Source organism: Stenella coeruleoalba (genome assembly GCF_951394435.1).
Source record: "Stenella coeruleoalba genome assembly, chromosome: 14".
Taxonomy (NCBI): domain Eukaryota; kingdom Metazoa; phylum Chordata; class Mammalia; order Artiodactyla; family Delphinidae; genus Stenella; species Stenella coeruleoalba.
This window is the reverse complement of record NC_137160.1, coordinates 49,360,922-49,387,702: the sequence shown is the minus strand read 5'-3', so window position 1 is coordinate 49,387,702 and position 26,781 is coordinate 49,360,922. Positions and strand designations below refer to the sequence as shown.

At 38.3% G+C, this 26,781-nt stretch overlaps 1 protein-coding gene across 12 annotated transcripts in view; it reads right to left on the bottom strand.

The window, feature by feature from the left end:
* Positions 1-26,781, bottom strand: part of OSBPL1A (oxysterol binding protein like 1A) — a 210,464-nt gene that overhangs the window by 163,123 nt on the left and 20,560 nt on the right. For 11 of the 12 annotated variants that reach the window (XM_079942363.1, XM_079942362.1, XM_079942360.1 and 8 more), the window contains 3 exons: positions 9,500-9,611; positions 4,431-4,516; positions 2,333-2,477 (listed from right to left, as the gene is read on the bottom strand). In XM_079942363.1, coding sequence (XP_079798489.1) covers positions 2,333-2,477; positions 4,431-4,516; positions 9,500-9,611 — 343 coding nt within the window. Of the gene's footprint in view, positions 1-2,332; positions 2,478-4,430; positions 4,517-9,499; positions 9,612-25,322; positions 25,416-26,781 lie in introns of all 12 variants that reach the window. The other variant, XM_079942356.1, reaches the window with a different exon arrangement.

The following is a 26,781-nucleotide window of genomic DNA, read 5'->3' as shown; positions in this document are numbered from 1 at the left end:
CTGGGGAAGCCGAGTTTGAGCTAATTCTTAAGGTGAGACTAGAGTTTACCACATGGACAAGAAGGAAAAGGGTATTCCTGGCAGAGAGAGCATAAGCAGAGTAAGGACAGCACGGTTAACTAGACAGCCTCAAACAGCTCAGTATGTCTAGAGCTGCAATGTCCAATATGGTGGACACTAATCACATGTGGCCATTCAGTACTTGAAATGCACCTAGTTCAAGCTGAGATGTGCTGTGAAGTGTAAAACACACACCAGATTTCAAAGACTTGGTACCAAAAAAGGAATGTAAAACGTCATTGATAATTTTTTTTTCACCAGTTACATGTTGACATGGTATTTTGGATATACTGCTTTAAATAAAATACATTATGAAAATTAATTTCCTGTTTCTTTTTACTTTTAATATGTGGGTCCCATTGTATCTCTACAGAACAGTGCCAGTCTAGGGCGTAAGGACCAAGTCAAAAGAAGAGAGGAAGAAGCGTGAGATTCTATAGTAAATTTTCTTTCTCCTTTCTACACCCATTGATGTTACTAAAGTTCAGGTCCTAATTACCTCTCACCTAAGACCATTTCAATGGCCCTACTGATCCCTCCCTACAGTCTTGGGCCTGTCATAACCCATCCTAGATATTGTAACCATATTAATCTTTTTAAAGCACCTCATCCCTCCACTCCTCAGAGTCTCCTTGACCTTGAAATTAAGGGGCAAAACAGTCTGGCATTTTGAGGCTCGCCACGATGGAAGCTAATCTGCAGTTACAGGATTCCCCAGTATTGCTCCCCTTCATACCCCTGGATGTGTCAAACTGGAGATGTCACCTCAACTTGACTTACATTTTTCACTTTACTACCTTTGCTCATAATCTTCCCTCTGCCTACAACACCCTTTCCCAAAATTCAGCTTACCAATATCTTACTAGATAATAATAGTATTGTTTTATTTAAAAGGAAAAAAATATATTGGGGGGCCTTTTGTTAGAGATACAAACTGAAGTATTTAGAGATGAATTTTTTATCTTACTAGGACTCCAGGGTCTGTATAAAAGATGTATTCCTTCAGGAAGCTATATCTAATCGCCCCAAACCTTCAACAAACATGCAACTTGTAGGAGGCATCAAATGCTACACATTACTCTAGGTGCTGAGTAAACTAGACAGTAAAACGTTAGCCCTCCCCTTAGGAGCTCAGTCTCACAGGAGACAGCTACATAAGTCAACAACTGCCACGGAGAACAACTGAAGCTATGAAGAGGTCAACACAGGGTCCTATGGGACCACAGACAAGTCCTAATCCAGGCCGATGGTCGGCAGAGGGAAGCATCCTAAAAAGGGATGCAGAAAAGCCCTAATGAGCTGTTCCTCCACTGATTACCCAACACACCTTTTACAGCTCCTCTTATGGTCATCCAATTCTGTCTTTGATGCTTCGTGCATGTACAGTCTATCCTCATTATTTGTGAATTCCACATCTGCAAACTCGCCAATTGTTAAAATGTACTTTAATGTCAAAGTCAATACTCATGGCAATTTTTTGGTCATTCACAGACACATCCAGATCGGTAAAAAACTTGAGTCTTCTGATGCATACATTCCCTTAAGTGGAAAAGCTGGTGCTCTGCCTTCTTGTCTCAGCTCTCGTACTGTGAACAAGTGTCCTCGTCACAGTCTACCTAGTGCCACATTTTTCGCGTTTTGTTTCTGGTGATTTCACTGTTGAAACTGGCCCCCAAGCACAGGGCTGAAGTGCTGTCTAGTGCTCCTAAGTGCAAGAAGCCTGTGATGTGCCTTCTGAACAGAGTATCTGTTACACGAATTTAGTCCAGGAATGAGTTATAGTGCTCTTGGCAGTGAGCTCAGTGTTAGTAAGTCAATAACGTACACTGAATAAGGTGTTTTTAAACAGAAGCACGCATAAAACAAGGCTACGTGTTGATCAGTGGATGAAAATGCTGTGACCAAAGGCTCACAGGAACTTAACTCTGTATTTTTCTTATAAGCAATGGTTCAGTATCCACTAATTCAGAGGTCACAGCAATGTTATAGAACATAACTACCACAAATAACAAGAGTCAACTTGTACTTTCTTTCCCTTGAGGGTGGAAATCAGATCTTAGGCATCATTAGTGCCTCATATGAAACAGGCATTATTAAACATTTAGGTCTTAACTGAGAAGTAAATTAATAAATTTTTTCTTTCGTGTAAATGCCTTGACTTCAAAATTAAACAGGGACCACACAGTTTAACAAAGGCTGGGCACTAAAACAAAACACTTCATTTCTTTACAGCTTCAAAATGACCAACAATGGCTTTCACCAACATGCTTACCATTTTTGTTCTTCAGATTAGGGTCTGCTCCACTTTTCAGAAGCTTTAAGGCACATTGTTTATGAGCCCGATAGGCGGCACAATGCAAGGGTGTATTTCCTAACTGATCCGAACAGTTAACAGCAGGAGGATTCGGCCTGTTGAGCTGACAATTGAAGAAATACAATGCAGATTACATACCAAAGACAGACTTTCTTCCATGAAACCCATGATGGTACAGTAGAACTGAAAATTCAGGCGGACCCTCATGCTCCAGAGCCTGATGAGCAGTGGGGCTCCTCAGCATCTCAACTGTCAGTGGCTTCCTGCTCACAAAATCAGCCAACCCACGTCACTCCCCATGCTGTCCTCAGGCTGCCACGGAACCTCAGGCCGCCACGGAACCTCAGGCCCCACGCTCCCCTGAGACAGACACCACACACTACACCGGGGCCACCCCACTCAACCCTGGACGCTGGGATCCCACTAAGATTCTTTCGCCCCTACAAGTCTTGCAATTCACACTTGTGACAGCAAAATTACAAATTGGTCTACCACAGTCATTCAGAAGCATTAAAACCATAAATGTGGGCTTCCCAGGTGGCGCAGTGGTTGAGAGTCCGCCTGCTGATGCAGGGGACACGGGTTCATGCCCCGGTCCAGGAGGATCCCACGTGCCGCGGAGCAGCTGGGCCCGTGAGCCATGGCTGCTAAGCCTGTGTGCCCAGAGCCTGTGCTCTGCAATGGGAGAGACCACAACAGTGAGAGGCCCGCATATCGCAAAAAAAAAAAAAAAAAAAACCATAAGTGTTAAACATGTAAATATTAAAGGTATACTGAATTTGTTGTTCCCAGCTGACTCCTTTAAAAAGTTCTTTTTAAAGGAGTCTCCATTTCACAAAGTTTAAAATATGTTTTAGGCACTATACTTGGAAACCAGAGAGGCCTTTTCAAACAAACTGAAGTAACTTTAAGGCAAATGGCCGTGCTTCAGTCTTGAATTTAGACCACATTCAGAGTTTTTTGTTTAATGAGACTATTTTCAGGAAATGGGAACTGGAAAGTAGGTCTTCTAAGAAGAAAAAGAAATGGGTAAGTTTTCAGTCTAACATGATATAAATATTTCAAAAATATTGTCCCTTGTTTGTATGTTATTTTCTAGAACTATAGCATACCTTTCAGAAATAATTGCTCATCAAAATTAGAGAAAGGTATTCCTTTATAGGTCTTATATATGCCAATTTTAAATTGGATTAATCATGAAGAAAAAAAACTATCCTTATATTAAATGTTTACCATGAAAAACTAAATTCTTAACCATTAGGTTTTCAAGTAGAAGTGGGGTAGTAAATCAGAAATTCAGAGAAAAACGTAATCATTTAAAATATATCCTGCTTAAACTATTACCATGCTGTGTTTTCAGATATTTAAAGACTTCTGTTCTATTATGATGATCTCGAGTAGTCTAGTCCCACAATTTGACTACGTTATGAACTCAACGTTAAGTAAAAAATTTCCTCAGCTTTTCTAAGCAAATTGTCTGAATTAGGCACAAGAATAATTTGTGAAAATTCATGTTTAAGTAGCAGTTACCCTTTTGTTTGTTTGTTTTTTGTTTTTGCAGTACGCGGGCCCCTCACTGCTGTGGCCTCTCCCGTTGCGGAGCGCAGGCTCACCGGCCATGGCTCACGGGCCCAGCCGCTCCGCGGCATGTGGGATCTTCCCAGACTGGGGCACGAACCCGTGTCCCCTGCATCGGCAGGCGGACTCTCAACCACTGCGCCACCAGGGAAGCCCAGCAGTTACCCTTTTTTATATATCTTGAAGGTATTCGCTTATCTGTTTCTAATTGGGGCGGTCACTTAATGTTTTCAATAATCTTTTACCTGGAGAGTGAAATACCTATATTTCCAGGGAAAAACTGTAGCCCTCTGATTATGCGAAATGCTGATTTAAATGGGCCTCCCGCAGTAAAACTTGTAAATAAGGAACTATCCCAAATTCAGTAGCTATTTACTGTTCCATCTTTTTTCTCTTAATATCTTAATAAACTTCACACCTTTCTGGGAAAAAAAAAAATTCCCTGCAGAGTAAAGAATACATTTGTTTTTGTTTTTACCAGAGCTGTGAGTTCCGCTGTTCTGCCTTCTCTTGCTGCTGCTAAAAGTAATTCTTCAAGCTTTCTTTGTTGAGTCCTTTCTACAGCTGCAAAAGGAAAAGCACATATTATTCTACTTCTAGTCTGGATCCTATTAGCAAATTTATCACAAAGATGTATAGAGAACAAAGTGATCATGGTAAGAAAAGTCACAATGTTTTGAACTGTAATTCAAATGCTGTTAGACTTTACTGTTATTCTCACTGCCTTTATTTCAGACTACAGAGTTCAACTTCCCTCAGGTTCAGATGAATTTTTGTTTTCAATTCAGAGGTCCTTAAGTACATTACTCACGACAACACCCAACACAAGTAATTATGAATTACTTTTGCATGCTGAAATACTATTATATATGTGCCTTGGAAAGGTAGATAAGTGGGGAGAGGTGCTGATACCTTCCAGAACCTTAGAATGCAAAAATAATAAGAAATAGCGTTGGTAGGAAGACATACACACCATATAAATATATTTAGGTTTATATATACTTACATACTTCTACATAAGAATATTTTATTTCTTTAACAAACACTCTAGCACTTACTACGTGCCAAATACCTTTCAAAACACTTAAACAATATTAACGCATTAAATCCTCATAACTACTCTTTGAAGCGTTACTATTTTCACAATTTTATAAATGAAGAAACTGAGGCAGCAAGAGGTTAAGGAACTTAACCTAAGCCACACAGCCGGGATGTGGAGGAGCTGGGACTTGACCTTCGGCAGGTGGGTTCCAGAGTCCATGCTTTTACCATGACTCTGTGCTGCTCGTACTTGCAGGGAATGAGAGCAGTATGATTTAAGGGACGAGAGTATGTAATAAGGTCTCATTTCTGCTATGTTTGAGTTCTGTTTTGGCTTACAGAAAAGAAACAATTTCATAGAAAGGCTTAATAATAATCCCCCTTAAAATATGTGTACAATGTCCTGTGCAAAGGCTGCAAGGGAGGAACTATAAAAGGTTTCCTAGGTCTCCCCGAGAAATAATGAACATTTATTAATAGTTAGTAATTACTATGCGCTAACAGTTGTTCGAGACACTACGCATGCCCTTGCATTTTAACTACAGGAAACACATAGCTTGAATACAGGAATAGCTGGAACCAGTTTAACTTTGTCTTAAGAACGGACTAACATTACTAATATACCATCATCTTCTTTTCTCACATTTTTATTTCCACACCCACTCCCTCTCTCTCCACTTTGGAGGAAGGCTGCCACGCCTCCACACATGCTCCCAACACTGCTTTCTTTTGCTGGGATTCATGCTCTTCAGTCTTTCCTCTAAGGCCACTGGACTGTGAGCTTTGGAGAACAGTCACGTCCCCACCCTTCCCTACACACCTGTACTACTACATGTATTACCTGGAGCTGTAATTTATCCCTGCAGTCATTCTCGAAGTCAGGTACCTGTTCTTACTCTTCTGTGTATCCTAGACATTTATGACAGTATCTGGCACAATGCATATCTAGCCAATAAATATTCACTGAATAATCAAACAATGTTTAATAATGTTTGTTCTAGACTTTAAGGAAGGGTGGTAAATGTTTCTCTCTAGATTGTCTAGGCTCATCAATGAAGGAAAACTGGATTTGGAGTTGAAAACCCTGCTTGTGTTCCTGTCCTGTGTTCCTTCTGGACACTGAAAGAAGACTGCTGATCCAGCCTATAAAAACAAATATTCCAATTTGCAGACTCAAGGCTTCTAGAGTGCCCATAATGTTCTGTTCCTTGACATGGGTGCTGTCTACATGGATGTGTTTCCCTTGTGAAAACCGCAAGCTGTGCATTAATAATGTGTACTTTTATCCATATATTTTATACCTTAATGTTTTTTAAAGCAAATACTCCATCCCCCAAATAATTTGTCTTATAAATTTTATTTTCATTTTTTAAAATATTTATCTATTTATTTATTTTGGCTGCATCCATCCATCTATCTATCTAACTATCTATTTATTTTGGCTGCCCTGGGTCTTAGTTGCGGCACTCAGGATCTTCATTGAGGCATGCGAGCTCTTAGTTGCAGCATGCATGTGGGATCTAGTTCCCTGACATGGGATCAAATCTGGGCCCCCTGCATTGAGAGTGCAGAGTTTTACCCACTGGACCACCAGGGAAGTCCCTGTCCTATAAATTTTAAATTTGATATGACTATAAACTAACTCTTTGTCTTTCTTTTCAATCAGAATCCAGAGTTAGTAGGGATCACAGAGATCATGAAGCCTAACTCCATCCTGATAAGACACTTACATACATGCCCAGCGTAGGTTAAATAGCAGTACACTTCAAATGCAGGTGAGAACCTACCAAATGTACTTCATTAACAACAGAAAATCACCCTTTTGCAATCTCTATAGTAAAGAGTGATTCAGGCAAGAATTATCAACGAATGCTAAAATCACTGATTTAAAGTGATTTTATCCTGATTTCAGGATATTTACATGGTCTCAGTTTTTCTCCCCAAGGATTATTTATTAATTACAAAAGGGGGAAGGTAGCTTAACAGTGGACCACGTAGTGATCAGAGATAATTTCACCAGTAATGGAACAGAATGACATCATGTACCTCCTAATATGCACTGGTATAAAGCATAAAACCTTATCCTATGCCAAATACAACCTATGGCAAAATGAATATCCTGAATCTGATTATATGAGACAAGAAAAGCCCAAGTTGAGGGGCATTCTACAACAGTGATCTTATGATAATGATGTTAAATCTCATGAAATTGATCACTATATTGTGATTATATAAGGAAATATCCTTGTTCTTAGGAGATACATACTGAAGTACTTAGGGCTAAAGTATCATTATGTCTGCAAATTATTCCCTAATAGCACCACAAAAAAAAATTAAAAGTAAATAGATAACATTAAATAATATATAAAAAGGTAAACCAGATGTGGCAAAATGTTAATGACTGGTGACTAAGTGCAGATATACAAGTGTTTGTTGTACTATTCTTGAAACTTTCCCATAGGTTGGATATTTCTCAAAATAAAAAAAGTCAAACGATATGTAAAAGAAGGTACACTAGTCCTCTCTAGTGCCTGACAAGTAGAAATCTACCCTCTTCCAAACACTTCTAATCATGGGAAACTCACTACACCTTTCAAGGCAACCCAAGCCATTATTATAATACACTGGACCCAAAGATAAACTCCCTGGCATGCCATCAAGTGGATCGTCAACTGGCCCTGGTCGGCCTCAAATAAGAATACCCCTCTTCCAATATAACAGTTCTTGAGATACTCAAACATGATTCTGTTGTGTCTACTGATATCTGTCTTTCTGGGGTGAAACATTTCCTGTCTCTACATGCATTACCCTACAATTGGGTTTCTGGTCTACCTGTGGTCTTGGTGGGTTGTGGATGTACTCCCTGCAGTCTGATCCATTTAATGCACTATCCACAAATGATATCACACCTGGCTAAGGTGATCTCATCAGAGCAAAATCTCTACTTCTACTTCTATTACCCCAGCTAGGACCATACTGTAGCTGATAAATCGTTAAGTGCCCATCAAGTCAACTAAGCCCTTGTTCTTAGCACAGTTGGGTTTTGGCGGCCGTGAGAGTGAGTACTTAGAGCACGTCTTTACAGCTAGTCCCATTAAATGTCAACTTGTCAGGTGAACCCAACATCCCAGTCTGTCAGGAGAACGTCAGTTCTGGGTTCTCATCTTATTACAAATAAAATAATAGAACAGGATCAAAGACAGTACCTAATCCTCCCAATTAGATCATAATTTATTAAAGGGCAGGGATGACATATAATATGATCAATCTCCTCAAAATCACATAATACTGAGCCTTATAGAAGATGTTATGTGTTGATTTGTTTATTGAAAATGAGAGGGTTCATTTTAAATGCAAGAGCGAGTAGAGACGCTGATCTAAAGGTGTCTGACAAGCAGACAGTATCTTGTAACTAAAGAAACAAGGGAGATTTTAGGTTTCAAGGTCAATTGGAAAGTAATAAAAAGCAAGACCTTGCTTCGTACATAGATAAAAATACTAATAACAAATAAATCAACACCCTTGAAGTACAAAATTATCTTGCCCTTCTCTGAATTGCAAAGGAAAGAAACAAAGGATGTGTGTGAAACTGCAACTCTAATTCAATACTTTTATTCATAAAGTAGTAATTAAGAAATCTTCTCTTCTCAGGGACTTCCCTGATGGTCCAGTGGTTAAGAATCTGCCTTCCAATGCAGGGGACACAGGTTCAATCCCTGGTCGGGGAACTAAGATCCCACATGCCGCGGGGCAACTAAGCCCACGTGCTCTAGAGCCCACATGCCACAACTAGAGGGAAGCCCATGTGCCGCAACGAAGACCCAACGCAGCCAAATAAATTAATTAATTTAAAAAAATGTGATCTTCTCTTCTCTACTATAGAAATACTACCAAAAAAATAATTACAGCCAAAGCCCTGGATATTTGGGGGATAATCCTAACGAATGAACGCTTCCCAATGTAAGCATCAAAGTATTTTTGTTTTAAACTATTTTTAGAGAAATCCCTAATATGTCTTCTTAAATGTAACTGAATCTTTGAAGTTCATCTAACAATGAAGCTGATCCATGAAGAATTTACTGTTAGCTGCTGTACTACAGTGAAGCCCTCAGGGTAATGGAGCCTGCCAGAGCTATCGTCCCCAATATCACATGACTCCCAGTAGCTACACCTCTTATAGTTCCCCTGTCCTGCGCTCTGTATTCCTTCATTATCATGCTTCTGCAGCCTTTCAGCCGTACTCCCTCATGTCTCTAATTTCTACTTTTAATTTTGTTGGAGATTTGATTTTTAAAACTCGCCATAATCTTATATAAAGAATTTAAAAGCTCTGCGGAAACTCTCATATAGTTTTATGTCTAATCAGTGACTTGCAAATTACATTATCTTTAGACCACAGGCTTGGTGTCATCTATTTTGGCACCTCAGAAGCCATTTCTACTTCTATTCTGGACCGTGTCTATAACGAAAATAAATGCTGTTTAGATTAAGATCCATAATATTTACCTTCAAGCATGTTTCTGATTTCTTTGTCATGAGTGACTTCCTTTGCTGTCTGTCCATTCCCATTAACAACAGTAGTATGAGCATTATATTCTAAAAGAAGCATTACCAACTCCTAAAAAAGCAGAGAAATTATAGACTTTATTATATTATAGCACTTTTCCAAATTACACATTACTACTGAGTTTCTTCTACAATAGAAAGAATGACTATGTAGGAATCTTTATATCACTTCAGTTCTGTCTGCATTATTGTGGTTCCTTAGTATTCACTTAAATTGATTACTACAAGTCAACTAATTGTAGTAATGACTGATGCTGCCTAAACAGTTGCCAATCCACAATTAAACAGACAACTTCTGTAATTGATTTTTAAAGTAAATTACCTGGTTATTTTACCAAGTTGATTCATGCGGTCAAAACTAAATATGAGTTAACAAAGCCATTATTTAAATTAGTAATTTAAATTAGATAATTAGAGCAGATAATACATTCATTTAACATTATTCCTCCAAGAAATGTTGAAAAAAAAATAATTTCCTCTACAGACTTAGATTTTTTAAAAGTTAATTATGATGTTTATAATAAATAGGACATTATTTTCTGAAGTGATATAGACTGACAGGATACAACACTATCAAAGGGATGCTTTATAATGAATCAAACGCTCTCCTGAAGTCAATATTCAACAACGGAGCATAAGCTACATCATTCATATTTACTCTAAGTGGCTAACAGCTCTTTTAGGAATTTTTGTAGTAAAAAATGTTTAAATACATATCTATCTAAACACAGACAGGAAGAAAACAAAATACTCATTGTCCTAGTCACTCCAGGACCACTACAAACATTTTGGAGGGTTTCTTTCTGATCATTTTTCCCTTGCATAAGTTTGAGATTTTTTAACATAATTTTATTTATGACATAATTGCTTAAGTTATACTCCTTTTGCCTAATACATCAGTTTCCTGGATGTTATAGTGTCTACAAACATACTTTTCACTGAATATTATTCTATAAAATGTACTACCACATTTTACAAATAGAAAAACTGCTAAAAAGTCTAATATTTTAATAAAGTAAATTCTTATAAAATATCTTAGCACTTCCTATCATTTTAAAGGTAACATTTTGGAAGAAGTGTTTTCATAGTTTATGTAAACAGTTCATATTAGTAAAGAAAGTAGAACAACCCACAGAATGATAGAAAGTATTTATAAGTCATATATCTGATAAGGAAATTGTATCCAGAATATATAAAGAACTTTTACAATTCAACAAAGACAACCCAATTGAAAAAATGGTCAAAGATAAAGAAGAGAAATCAGAAAAGGATATTAAGAAAAACAATTCCATTTACAATGGCATCAAAAAGAATAAAACGCTTAAGAATAAACTTAACCATGGAGGTGAAAGACTTGTACACTAAAACTATGAAATATAGCTCAAAGAAATTAAAGAAGATATAAATAAGTGGGAAGACATCTAGTGATCATGAATGGGAAGACTTAATATTGTTGAGATGTGAACACTACCCAAAGCAATCTACAGATTCAATGCAATCCCTAACAAATCCCAATGATGTTTTTTCTAGAAACAGAAAATCTTATCATAAAATTCACAAGGAATCTCTAGAGATCCCAAATAGACAAAACAGTAATGAAAAAGAAGAACAAAGTTGGAGATCTCACACTTCCAGATTCCAAAACTTACCTCAAAGATAATCAAAGTAATCAAAACAGTGCAATAATGACATAAAGATAGACATAGAGACCAATGGAATAGAAAAGAGAGCCCAGAAATAAACTCTCACATTTTGTTCAAATGATTTTCAACAAGAGTGCCAAGATCATTTGAAGGGGAAAGGACAGTTTCTTCAACAAATGGTGCTGGGAAAACTGGACATTCACATACAAACATATAAAGTTGGACTTGTATACTTTACACCACATACCAAAATTAACTCTATTAGGATGAAAGACCTAACAGAAAACCTAAAACAAAAATCTTAGAAGAAAACATAAGAGAAAAGCTTCATAGCAGTCATTTCTCGGAATATGACACCAAAAGCATAGGTTAAAAAAAAAGAAAGAAATTGGACTACATCAAAATTAAAAACTCTGTACAACAAAGCACTATCAAGAGAGTGAAAAGGCAATCCAGAGTGGGAAAAAATATTTGTAAATCAGGTATCTGATCTAGGATTTATATCCAGAATATGTAAATAACTCCCAAAACTCAAAAACACCACCACCACCAAACTATCCAATTTTAAAAATGGGCAAAGAATCTGAAAAGGCTCCATACTGTATGTATGTGACATACACATGGAACTATGTGACATTCTGGAAAAGGCAAAACTATGGAGAAAGTAGAAAGATCAGTAGTTGCCAGGGATTTGGGTGGGAGGAAGGATGAACAGGTGGAGCACAAAGGATTTTTAGGGCAGTGAAAATACTCTATACGATATTATAATGATAGACACATATCATTAAACATTTTGTCCAAACCCAAAGAACATACAACAACAAGAGTGAATGCTAAAGTAAACTATGGACTTAGGGTGCTTATGATGTGTCAATGTAGGTTCATCACTTGTTTTAACAAAAAAAACCAAAAACGAACCACTCTGGTGGGGCATGTTGATAATGGGAGAGACCATGCATGTGTGGAGGAGGGCATACGTGGGAAATCTGTATCTTCCCCTCAGTCTTGCTGTGAACCTGAAACTACTCTACAAATTTGTCTTTCAAATACAAAAAATTTAAATAAATGGGCAAAGGATTCAATAGACATTTTTCCAAAGAAAAATGGCCAATAAGCATATGAACAGATGTTCAACACCACTAATCATTACGGAAATGCAAATCAAAACCAAATGAGATACCATTTCACAACCCTCAGGATGCCTAAAATGAAAAAGACTGACAATAACAAGTGTGATGAGGATGTGGAGAAACTGAAATCTTCATGCAATGCTAGTGGGAATGTAAAACGGTGCAGGTGCTTTGGTAATCAGTTTGGCAGCTCTGCAAAATACTAAACAGAGCAATGCCAAGTGGTGCAGCAATTCCACTCCTAGGTACATACCAAAGAGAAACGAAAACATACGTCCACGACAAAAATCTTGCACATGAGTGTTCAAAGCAGCATTATTCATAATATCCCCAAAGTGAAAACAACCTAAATGTCCATCAACTGATAGTTGGATAAATAAAATGTGGTACGTCCATACAATGGAATATTATTGAGCAATAAAAAAGAATGAAGTACTGATATATATTATAATCATGGATGAGCCTTGAAAACATTATGTTAAGAAGCCAGTCACAGAAAACCATGTATTATATGCTTCCATTTATATGAAATGTCTAGAATAGGTAAATCTATACAGACAGTAGATCAGTGGTTACCAGGGCCTGGGGGGAAGGGGTAATAGGGAGCGACAGCTCACGAGTACAAGATTTCTTTCTGGGATGATCCAAATGTTCTAAAATTATGTTGATGGTTGAACAAGTCAACATACCTGAACTACTGAATTGTACATGGGTGACTTGTATAGTATGTAAACTAGATCTCAATAAAGTGCCTATAAAAAGACAGCAGAGATATTCAAGTTTGGTACCACATGGCACATTCGAGTTAAGGAATGTTATTTCTCAACCTACCTCATCTAGTTGTTTTATACCATCTTTGCAACTGTACAGTGTTCTAGTAATTAATTGTCCTGATCTGAGTTTCAGGAAGGTATAAGAACTAATGTGGAACCTGACTGACATAAATCCTCAAAGGGCTGGACTACAGAAAATGGGCAGAGGGAATGGTATGCACAGAGGTAGAGAGGTACCTTTAAGAAAAGAGAATATGCTTCGATTATGTGGCAACAGGCTACAGGGGGAAATAGGGCAGACTTTCAGAGTTGCTATATGCAATCTCAGGGGTTCAGACTGTCCTGAAGGGAAGGGACACCTCTTAAAGTTTCCAGAGGAATGACTATCAGACTGCAAGTTACAAAAAACACCTGTCCACCCTGTGAAGAAGATTAAGAGCAAAAATTCTCAGAGTGTGGTCCCCAGACCTGTATGTAGCATCAGTATCACCCATGAAATTGGCAGAAAGGCAAGTTCTCAAGCCCCATCTCAGACCCACTGAATCAGAAATGCCGGGGATGGGGTCCAGCAACTTGTATGTTAAGCATTTAAATACAAGCGCTCAGGCAGGAGAAATCATCAGAAGTTTTTATTCATTAAATCAGACTTAGAAAATAGAAGGCACCTGAAGAGACCAGTGGCTGGATGTCTAACTCGAGGAACATGAATGAAACACCCAAACAGAGAGCTCACCACTGATTTTTAATACCTCAGTGGGTAGAAGAGGTTTTAACTTTCTTCAAAGGTCTGTTGCAGTATTATTCTTATGTTTAGAAAAAACGTTTTTAAGCCGAACTGTGCTTCTCTATGCCAAAATTAAAGACCATCCTGCCAGGACTTCCCTGGTGGCCCAGTGGTTAAGAATCCGCCTGCCAATGCAGGAGAGACGGGTTCAAGCCCTGGTCTGGGAAGGTCCCACATGCCACAGGGGAACTAAGCCCGTGTGCCAAAACTACTGAGCCTGAGCTCTAGAGCCCACGAGCCACAACTACTGAAGCCTGCGTGCTCTAGGGCCTGTGATCCACAAGAAGAGAAGCCACCTCAATGAGAAGACCACGCACTGCAACGAAGAGTAGTCCCTGCTCAACACAGCTAGAGAAAGCCCACGCGCAGCAACGAAGACCCAACGCAGCCAAAAATAAATAAAAAATTATATGTAAAAAGAAAAAGACCATCCTGCCCCCTTTAACAGTTTGTACACATACCAAAGGATTGTCATCCTCCTCTTCATCCCTCAGGATCTAGAATTCCTCATCTAGCCCTGAGAAGTCCCTAGTGCTTTCACACAAAATTCCAGCTCCAACCACTTTTCCCTCACAAGTTCTCCTTGCATCCACTGAATATGTGGTTCTCCTCTGAACTTTCTGCCAACTCTCCACATTATTTACTATTCACTTAACATACTTAAGCCCTTACATTGTACAAGGTCCTCCACCCGTCAGGGAAAACACTTAGGTAATGAATACTGAAGGGATCTGAGAAAGTGCTGACAAAAATCAGAGCTGAGATCAGGATACTGACTGGGACATCCCTGGACATGGTGGAATTGAGAGATTAGAAAAAACAAAAGCCATTGGGAGACAGAGCAGTCCAGGTAAAAAGCAATGAATATGTTCTCAAGCAGAGACAGTAAAAAGGATTTAAAGTGACAAGTACTTCAATGACCAATACAAATACTGCATAAGGAGCTTGTGTGAAGGAAGAGGAGCCGCATCTTAGAAACATGAAATTCCAAATATCTGAGTGGCAAGTAAGGAGCCAAAACATGCAGCTAAACAGAAGACCTGGACACCTGGAAAGAAGTATGAGGTCAAAGTACAGATTTCCAAATAATCCCCCAGGAGAAATAATGAAGCCTTAAGAGTGGATGGGGGCTTCCCTGGTGGCGCAGTGGTTGAGAGTCTGCCTGCCGATGCAGGGGACACGGGTTCGTGCCCCGGTCCGGGAAGATCCCACATGCCGTGGAGCGGCTGGGCCCGTGAGCCATGGCCGCTGAGCCTGCGCGTCCGGAGCCTGTGCTCCGCAACGGGAGAGGCCACAACGGTGAGAGGCCCGCGTACCGAAAAAAAAAAAAAGAGTGGACAGGTTTCTTAGGGGGACAGTTTCAAGAGAAAAGAGAAGAGTGGTTTAAAAAAAAAACAAACAGAAGAACACCTACAATGAAAGGTAAGGAAAATGAACAAGCACAAACAGATAGGCATCAGAAAAGCAGCCAAAGATGCAGCAGTAGAAACAGACTGTGTAGTGCCTCTTCCCAGAGAGATCAGCTCTGTTGGAGTGCAGCTATGGAAAATAGGAAAACAGAAACCTTGAAAATAGTAAACCACTGAGGAACTTTAGGAAAACATTCAGTTAACAGGTACAGTCAGGACCCAGACTACAAAGGATCAAAATAATCAGGTGCTAAGGAAGTTGAAAACAGGAAGTGTAGACACATTTTAATAATATTTTATAAAAAATGAGAATAAGGACAAGCATCTTGCTCAGAGAAGGTCTCCTTGCCCACAAGGTCTCTTCAAGAGCAAGAGGACACGGAGAATCAGGAGAGCTATCTCCAGGAAGTGGTCATTCATGATGTATATGACTATATTCAAAGACAGTACAAAAAAAGAAAAACACAGGACCCTAAGTGGCTCAAGCTAGCATAGTCATAATAACGTACACTCAGTATTTATTTAACCAAAATCTAGCCGTAGATTAAGAGAATGAGAAAAGTGAAGTGGTTTTAGTGGGGATTAAGGCAGGGAGAAACAAATAATCAAATGCTTATCTTCCAGAAGTAAGCCAACAGAAAATCTAAAATTAAAAAAAAGAACAAACACAACAAAAAACAAGAATCAGTGACATAAGTATATTATTTAGAAACATGAAAGTTAAAAAAAACTGAAGTAACAGCTGAAAATAATGACATAGTTGCCTCTAGGAAAGTGTGACTCAGAGTGGGCAGGCGTGGAGCAAAGGTCATCAGTTTTTCATTATAAGTCTCAGAATATCACTTGACATCTAAAATGAAATACACACGCACCTGTGTCTGTCATACACAGTGAAGTAAGTCAGAAAGAGAAAAACAAATATTGTATATTAAAGCATATATGTGGAATCTAGAAAAATGGTACAGATGATCTTCTTTGCAAAGCAGAAACAGACACAGACATAGAGAACAAACATATGGATACCAAGGGGGAAAGGAAACGTATGGATACCGAAGGGGATAGGGAAGGGGATGGGATGTACTGGGAGATTGGGACTGACATATATAAACTATTGATACTAGGTATAAAATAGATAACTAATGAGAACATACCATATAGCACAGGGAACTCTACTCAGTACTCTGTGGTGACCTAAATGGGAAGGAAAGCCAAAAAAGAGGGGATATATGTATATGTATAGCTAACACAACATTGTAAAGAAACTACACTTCAATAAAAATTTAAAAAAAAGAAACACACATGCACAGGCACATACACAGAATTTTTTTTCAAGAAACACCTAAGAAAAAAGTCTTAAAGATTCCTAAGACACTGCTAAATAGTAGCTGAAATATGTAAGGCAGAGACATATGTTCAACTTAACACTTAAGAACTAGCAATATCTCCGAAATTACCACAAGAAAAGCCTGTTTCATAAGTTAATTGGGACTGGGCTTCCCTGGTGGTGCAGAGGTTAAGAATCCGCCTACCAATGCAGGGGACACAGGTTCGAGCCCTGGGCCAGGAAGATCCCACATGCCGTGTAGCAACTAAGCCCATTCACCACAACTACTGAGCCTGTGCTCTAGAGCCTGCAAGCCACAACTACTGAAGCCCACATGCCACAACTACTGAAGCCCGCGCGCCTAGAGCCTGTGCTCCGCAACAAGAGAAGTCACCGCAATGAGAGGCCTACGCACCATAACGAAGAGTAGCCCCTGCTTGCCACAACTAGAGAAAGCCCATGTGCAGCAACAAAGACCCAATACAGCCAAAAATCAATCACTCAATAAATTTTAAAAAAAATTAATTGGAACTTCCAGATTCCACCTAGCATTTAGAAAGCTGAAAATCACTCCCACTCTAGTAACAAGGGGAAAAAACAGGTAATCTACAGAACTATACTTTTCTTGAACCCAAAAAATTAAGATGGCAGGGCAACCAACTAGTCTGAAATCTAAGGAAATTGCTTCAAGGCAAGCATGGGCTCACCTTGAATAGGTGTGGGAAAAAAATGGGACCTGCCAAACATTAATAGAATGAAAGAAAAAAAATCATATAATCACCTCAACATATGCAGAAAAAGCATTTGACAAGATTCAACATTCTTTCAGGAAAAAAGTCTCAACAAATTAGGTAGAGAAGGTACCTCAACATAATAAAGGCCGTATGACAAGCCAATGGCTAACATTATATTCAACAGTAGAAGGCTGAAAACTTTCCCTCATCACAAGGGTGCCTACTGTCATCACTCCTATTCAACACAGTACTGGAAGTCCTAGCCAAAGCAATCAGGCAAGAAAAAGAAACAAAAGTCATCAGAATCGCTAAGAATGAAGTAAAATTGTCTCTATTTGCACATGACATGATTTTATATATAGAAAACCCTAAAAAGTCCACCAAAAGCTGTAGGATCTACTCAGTGAATTCAGTAAAGTTGCAGCATACAAAATTAACACACAAAAATCAGCAGCGCTTCTATACACTAACTATAAATTATCTGCAAAAGAAAGAAAACAATCCCATTTACAATACCATCAAAAACAATAAAATACTTAGGAATAAATTTAACCAAGGAAGTGAAACATCTCTACACTGAAAACCACAAGACAATTATGAAAGAAACTGAAGAGGACACAAATAAATGAAAATATATCCTGTGTTCATGAAATGGAAGAATTAATATTGTTAAAATGTCCATGCTACTCAAAACCACCTATAGATTTAATGCAATCCCTATCAAGATTCTAATGGCTTTTTTTTTTTTTTAACAGAAGTAGACAAATAGTCCAAAAATTTATTTGGAACCACTAAAGACCCCAAATAGCCAAAGCAATCCTGAGAAAGAACAGAACAGGAGGCATCATACTTGATTTCCAGCTATGGTAATCAAAACAGTATGGTACTCACATAAAAACGGACACAGAGACAAAAGGAACAGAATCAAGAGCCCAGAAATAAACCCATGCATATATGATCAACTGATCTTTGACAAAGGGGTCAGGAATACTTAATGAAAAAAAGACAATCTCTTCAATAAGGGATGCTGGGGAAATTGGGTATTCACTCATAAAAGAATGAAACTAGACTCTTATCCTACACTGCTCACAAAAGTTAGGGTTAGGGTTAACTGAAAATGAATTAAAGATATAAATGTAAGACCTGAAACCATAAAACTCCTAGAAGAAAACATAGAAAAAAGCTCCTTAACATGGGTCTTGGCAACAATGTTTTGGATATGACACGTAAAGCAAAGGCAACAAAAGCAAAAATCAACTGGGACTATATCAAACTAAAAGCTTCTGCACAGCAAAGAAAACCATCATAAAAAAGGAAAGGCAACATAGAAAATGCAACAAAATATTTGTAAATCATATATCTGATAAGTAGTTAACATCCAAAATATATAAAGAACTAATACAACTCAATAGCAGAAAGACAAATAATCCAATTTTAAAATGGGCAAAGGATCTGAATAGACATTCTTCCAGAGAAGATATTCGAATGTCCCAGGTACCTAAAATGGCACTCAACATCACTAATCATTAGGGAAATGCAAATCAAAACCACAATGAGATCTCACCTCACACGTTAAAACGGCTATCACCATAAAGACAACAGACAACAAATGCTGGTGAAGATGTGGAGAAAAGGCAACACTTGATGTTGGTGGCATTGTAGACTGGTACAGCTATTATGGAAAACAGTAAAGAGGTTCCTCAAAAAAATAAAAATTGAACTACCATAGATCCAGCAATTCCACTTCTGAGTGTAAAACCAAAAAAAAGAAGGAGGAAAAGAAACACTGACCTGAAAAGATATCTGCACCCCCATTTTCATTGCAGCATTATTTATAATAAACATGGAAACAACCTAAGTGTCCCCTGACCAATGAATGGATAAAGAAAATATAGCGTGTGTGTGTGTATATATATATGTGTGTACACACACACACACACACACACACACACACACTGGAATACTATTCAGCCATAAAAAGAAGGAAATCCTCCCATTTCCAAAAACATGGATGGATCCCAAGGGCACTATACTAAATGAAACAAGACAGAGAAAGACAAATACCATATGATCTCACTTATATATGGAATATAAAAAAATAAAAAACCCAAGCTCATAGTAAAAGAGGTCAGATTTGTGGTTACCAAAGGCTGGAGGTTAGGGGTGGAGGAATTGGATGAAGGTGGTCAAAAGGTACAAAATTCCAGCCAGATGGAAGGCTCTAGATCTGTGCTCCCCCATACCCTGGCCAGGATAAATAAAACCAATACCCCACATGCAGGGAAATGACAGAAATTAGTGCCACCCTTAAAAACCCAAGTATGCAGGGCTGATGGTCCCTACAATACTTCCATTTAATTCACCACTCTGCCACTACAAAAACCAGAAGGAATGTGGAGGATGACAGTGGACTCCCACAAGCTCAACCAAATAGCCCCAATTCTAGCAGCTCTGCCAGATACGAAATCTTGGCTAGAGCAGGTCAATACTACTTAAGTACACAGTACACAGCAACTGACCTGGCAAATATATTCTTCTCTATCCTCATTAGGAAAAAAAAAGACAGAAAACACTTTGCATTCACACGGACAACAGTATGCATTTACATTTACAGTTCTGCCTCAGAGCCATCTGCGCAACCTGCAGAAAACACCCTGGTTCACCCTGGTCCAACGATGTCCTGTTAACAGAACCAGATGAGCAAGAAGTGGAATGCTGAAGGCTTTAATAAGACACCTATGCTCCAGAGGGTGGGCAATCTTACAATTCAGGGGCTTTGTCATGTCAATAAATTCTCAGGGGTTCAGTGCTTTGGGTAATGGCCGGACATTGCCCCCAAAGTAAAGAACTTGCACTTCCACCTTGCACTTCCTGAAACAGAAGGAAGCACAACGCCTGGGTGGCTTCTTCCGGTTCGGGGGCAGCATATTCCACAACTAGGAATAATGTTCTGATCCATATGCCAGATGAGAAAGGATGCCTGAACACCAGGCTCCTTTGTCAAAGGACCAGCAGGCAAGAAGAGTCACCACCTTAGCAGAGGTAATTAAACTTGAACATCAGAAGAAAAGAGTAGTATACACAATGGGGACAATGAGAACTACATTTCATGTGCAGATGATGCACTTCAGGGTCTCCTGGTGTTCCCTTGTCCAATTTTGACAGTAAATGGACAAGTGTAACAACCCTGGCCTAAGAAGGGCATGATAACCAGGGGTTGAGACCTCCAGGGTTGAGGGCCTGAGTCACATCACCAAGTAAGCCCTGAAGACCAGACGTGCTAGCCAAGGGGAAGGGGAATCTAGAACAGATAGTAGAGGAGGGAGAAAATGATTCAGTTGTGGCCCCAAGGTCAACTACAGCAATAGGAGCCCCCCACGGTCAGCAGGTGCATTCCTTCTGGGAGCATCAGCTTGACTCCAGCCTCTGGCCACCCTTCCTTCCACAGGTGTGACCCCTTAGCACTTCGATAAGCCTGTTGCACACTAACCTCCATCTCGGTCTGCTTCCTCTGAAGCCCAACCTACAAGAAATAGTAATGTTTATACCTGTATTTCAGGGGTGTCATGTTCCATTAAATAACACATGTCAAGTTGTTTGGACAGTGCTCGACTCATAGCAGGCATTCAATATGTAAGCATGAGAAATTGTATCCTAGGGAACAAGATAGATAAGCTTATGTAAACCAAGCTTATGTAAACCCCAGGATTATACGTATCTTCTAGATGCCAGGTGAGAGATACGTAATTCCTGAGACACAGAACACAGGAAGCATTGATTTTAGAGGTATGCTCAGACTCACTAGAAGATACTAAGTGGAAACAAAGGTCAGTACCACAATCCAATTATTTACTATACTATCCCTATTTTCAACTGATTATAGAAGATGTAAAAACTGCAGAATTTGAACTGCATTTGAAAAATAAAGGAACAAATGCTTATTAATACGATATCTTAAAATTCTGGTATATTAATTTTTATTAAAGAGCACTAGGGGTCGCTAATGGACCAAGAAAGCCCATAGGTCCCTCAAAGTTTTGGGAGCTGCATTTTATTTATTTGAAAGGATAAGAATTTAAAGTGCTTTGTAACAAACCACATGCCTTTTCAACTCATCCTTCTATTTATTAAATCACCACCCTATCATATTTTAAATTATCTTCATGGTAAAAGATCACATCAGAACAGGATAATTTGATTCTTTTCATGAGTACAATTAGAAATTAAACTTTTGCAAAATTCAATCATGTTTAGATACTGAGCACACACATTTTTAACGTTTCCTATGTGGCACAACCATTTAGCTTCAGCTAATACAAGCGATAATATGTATGCTAATGTTCAAATCAAACTAAGGCCTCATTTAGCATGGTCTTATGTTCGAAGTTGAAGAAAATAGCCAGATATGCAAAGAACTGAGCGTAGATTTGATTTGATCTAGGTAACTGATCTAGGTAATTACACAGATGGTAATTATGCAGTAAGACTTGTGCTCATGGAAGATACAAAAAAAGTGAAATGTATAAATTCCTTGGGAGCAAGATGAATATGATCTACTGGTGGTGAAGACACAACAATAAACTGTGATACAAGGTAGAAGACGAATGACAGTGCTTGTAATATTCTTGGGAAATCTGGGAAAGGACAGCTGCTTTCCACCTGCAGGAAGTCAGGAAAGAATTTATGGAGACAGCATTTGAGCTGCACTTTCAAGAATGGGTTGACATGGGCCACATGAAAATAGACGGCCAAGAACTCTCCTAGGTACATAGAGAAGAATGAGAAGTGCAAGGCTATAAAGGAAAATAGCAAGTAGCTCACGCATGAGTCAGGCAAATTAAACTATTTGCAGCTCATTTTTGAGCCTCCCCCGCACCGACCCCAGAGTCAAGCATAGCAATTAACCCACTACCTTTATTTTTTTTTAGTATAATGGGTATTTTTTTCTCAACTTTAGTGAGACTCCATATCTGGTCCACAAGTATCAACATATGAACAAATAGACCCAACAGTGTGAAATGTACTAATTCAAACATGCTTAGCACACACTTACTGGGTTGATTAATAATTTATATGAAAATTGGTTAAATCTAATAATTAGAATAAAAAGTACAAAATCATATAAATTCATTCTTGAACTTGTGATAAATGCACATAAATCTTCCAATTATGGGATTATAAAATAACCTTTAGGGAGTATGTTAGACTATGGTTAATCACAACAAACAAGAAATACACCTTATGTCATAGTTAATTTACCAGATCATTCAAATAATCAAAAAAGTTATCAGGAAAGAGGGGTGAAGCAACTTTTGACTATGGTGGCATAAAGAGATCTGTGAACTGTAATCCTGAAAAAAGAGTATAAAATTGGACAAAATTACCAAACTACTCATATCATGGTGCTGGATATCGACTAAAGACAACAAATTGAGAGGCATACTCAACAGGAACTAGAACTTCAGGTAACAGGAGTCTTTAACCTTCCAGCCACAGGCTATGGCCACACACCCTCCGCCCCCCGCCCCCCCAACCCCCTTCTCCAAGAAGTCTGACCAAACCAGGGCTGGCAATGAAAGCCAGTAGCTTTGCCAGAGGGAAATGACTTGATTTGGAGCAAAAAAGCAGCAAATTCAGTAGGAAACAAATGGAAAAATCTACAGCACGAGGCGCCTTTTCCCATTAGAGTGTATTTGCTTTCTGTCCGGGGTATAACAAATTACCACAAACTCAGCAGCTTAGAACACCACAAATTTATTATCTGACAGTTCTGTACTTCAGAAGTCCAAAATGGGTCCCACTGGGCTAGAATCAAGGTGTCAGCAGGGCTGCTTTCCTTTCAGAAGCTCTAGAGGAGAACTCATTTCCTTGCTTTTTCTACTTTCCAGAGGCTGCCCACACTCCTTGGTCCCCTTTCTCCATTTTCCAAGCCAGAAACATTGCATCTCTCTGACCATTCTCTCCGACCATTCTCTCCTAGGCACATCTCCCTCTCATTCTGACTCTTTTTCTGCCTCTCTCTCACACTTTTAAGGACCTTTGTGGTTACACTGAGGCCACCAGATAATCCAGATAATTTTCCTCTTTTAAGGTCTGCTGATCAGCAACCTCAATTCCATCTGGAACTTTAATTTCCCCTTGTCACGTAAGCTAACCCAGCCACAGGCTTTGGGGACTAGGATGAGAACGTCTCTGGAGGGCCATTATTAATGCCCACCACATGGGGCAAATGACAAAACAGCCTGGAAATGAGAGACCCAAAAAAGGACAAGGTAAGCTGCCCATACATTCCTGGCTGACTGTGCAGGAGAAACAGGAGAAGGCCCCACAGAAAGCAGAAGCAGAGGCAGAAGTGAGGAATGGCTGCTCCCCAACCTACACACAGATCCATCGGCAGAGGGCAGAAGCTCTATGCTTCTGAGTATTCGGGCAAAACCTCTACCCAGATACTGGCTGACCACTAAGCTATGTAGATGCAGGGGTGTAATCTAGGAAGTTTAGTCCATTTGGGGTGTCATAACAAAACCACCACAGATTGGGTGGCTTAAACATGATTTACTGCTCACATTTTCGGAGGCCGGGAAGACCAAGATCAAGGCACAACAAGATCTGGTGTCTGGTGAGAGCCTGCTTCCTGGTTCACAGATGGCCATCTTCTCACTTTGTCCTCACATGGCAGAAGGGGCACGAGAGCTCTGGGGTCTCCTTTATAAGGGAACTAATTTCATTCACAAAGGCTCTATCACCATGGCCTAATCACCTCCCAAAGGCCCCATCTCTAATACCATCACTTTGGGATTTGAACATATGCATTTCAGGGGGATGCAAACAGCCAGTACATAAGAGAAACTACGCTAAAACATTAAAACAATTTTTTTTTTAAAAAGAGCAGAGATATCAGTAGGCCAGACACATTCTATATTTCACAGATGAAGGCCAGACAAGTTAATAAAAAATAATAATAACCTCAAGGGGAAAAGGTCAGAGTTGCTAAAATTATATTATATACAATGTCTAGTTTTCAAAAAAAACTTGGGAGACATGCAAAAAAAAAAAAAGGGAAGTATGACCCAGTCTGAAAAAAGCAGGTAATAGAAACTGACTTTTAATGGGCCCATATGTTGAATTTAGCAGATAAGAAGTATAAAGCTATTATAAATATGTTCAAAAAGTTTAATATCCAAAGGGATAAAATACCAAAGAATATTTGTAAAAAACCAGAGAAGGCAGTAAAAGAGGAACTAAGGAACAAAAAACCCGAGACATATAGAAAACAAGTACAAATAGAAGAGGTAAATCCAAAGTTATTAACAACTAAATGTGACTAGACTAAACTAAATAAAAAGGAAATTTTCAGATGATAAAAACATACAACTGAATTATACGCTGTCAACAACAAACACACATTAGATTCAAAGACACAAGGAAGCTGAATGTAAAAGGAGAGGAAAAGACAATATAAGCAGTAACTATAAGACAGCTAGATTGGCTACATTAACATAAAAAAAATAAACTTTCTGGTACGAAATATTACTGAAGGCAAAGAAAGACATTTCATAATGACCAAAAAGGTCAATACACATCAGGAAGGCATATCCCATATAACATATCCCACATAATCCCACTATAAATGGATATGCACCTCACAAAATTCATGAAGCAAAATCTGACAAAATTAAAAATATACAATTCAAGAATTCATAGTTGGAGACATCAATACCTCACTCTCAGTATTCGATAAAACAAGCAGAAAATCAGTTAAGGATAAGAGAACTGAACAGCCCCATCACTAACTTAACCTAATTTACATTTATATAATACTCCACCTCAAAGTAGACTACATTTTTTTCAAGCACTCAATAAACATTCTCTAGGATAGATCAAATGCTATACTGTAAAATAATTCCTAATACATTATAAAAGAATTTAAAATACATTCTTCAAAACACAATTCAAAGTAAGTTACCTGATCACAAGGGAAATTAAATTAGAAATCAACAATGGAAACAAATTTGGTACATCTCCAAATATCTGGCAAGCAAGATACTTCTATATATACCTGTGGGTCAAAGAAGAAACCACAAGGAAAATTATAAAATAATATTAATATTATTAACAACCTTATGCCAACAAATTAGACAACTTAGGTGAAATGGAAAAATATCTAGAAAGAAAATAACCGAAACTGACTCGGGGAGAAGTAGAAACTCTGAACAGATCTATATTAAATAATTAAATTGATTTAGTAATTTAAGATCTTTCCACACAGGAAGTCTAAGCACAGATGGTTTCACTGGTGAATTTTATCAAATATTTAAGGAAGTAATAATCTTTCACAAGCCTTTCGGAAAACAGAAGAGGAAAGAACACTTCTCAACTCATTCTACGAGGCCAGTATTACCCTGTTACCAAAGCCAGACACACACATCTCAAGAAAACTACAGAGCAGTACCTCTCATGAATACACACCCAAAAAATCCTTAAGAAAATACTAGAATTCAGCAACATATAAAAAGGATTATTAACCAATACCAAGTGAGATTTATACAGGAATGCAAGTTTGGCTTGAAATCTCCAAATTAATGTAATATACCATATTAATAGATTAATAAACAAAAATCACATGATCATCTCAAAAGACAGAGAAAAAACATCTGACACCCATTCACGATTTAAAAAAAACAACTCTCAATAGACTAGAAATACAAGAAAGCTTTCTCAACCTAATAAAGGGCATCTAAGAGAAACTTACAACTAACATCATATTTACTGGTTAAAGACTAGATGCTATTCCCCAAAGATCAAAAAATAAGGCAAAGATTTCTGCTCTCATTGTATTTATTCAACACTATACTAGAATCTAGCTAATAAACAAAGAGGGGAAAAAGGATCCAGACTGGAAAGGAAGAAGTACAATAAATGTCTTTATTTTGCAGATGATATGATCTGGTATATAGAAAATCTTAAGGAATCAACAAAAACCTACTAGAACTAAAAAGCAAATTCAGCAAGGACACAAGACAGAAAAGCAACATAAACACTGTCTTTCTATATAATAGCAACAAGAAATGAGAAAAATTCCATTCAAAATAGCACCAAAAAGAATACAATGCATAGAAGTTTAACAAAAAGAGAATAAGAGCTGTATACTGAAAACCTCAAAACACTGCTGAAAGAAATTAAAGATCTAAATAAACGGAGAGGCATTTGATGCTCACAGACTGGAAGACAATGTTGTTAAAGTGGCATTTCTTCCCAAACTGATCTGCAGGTTCAAGACAACACAATTTCTATCAAAATTCCAACAGGTGTTTTTATAGAAATTAATAGAATAATCTTAACATTTACATGGAAACACAAACTTTTGACTGACAATAGCCAAAATAATTTTTCAAAAGATCACAGGTTGGAGAACTTACACTACC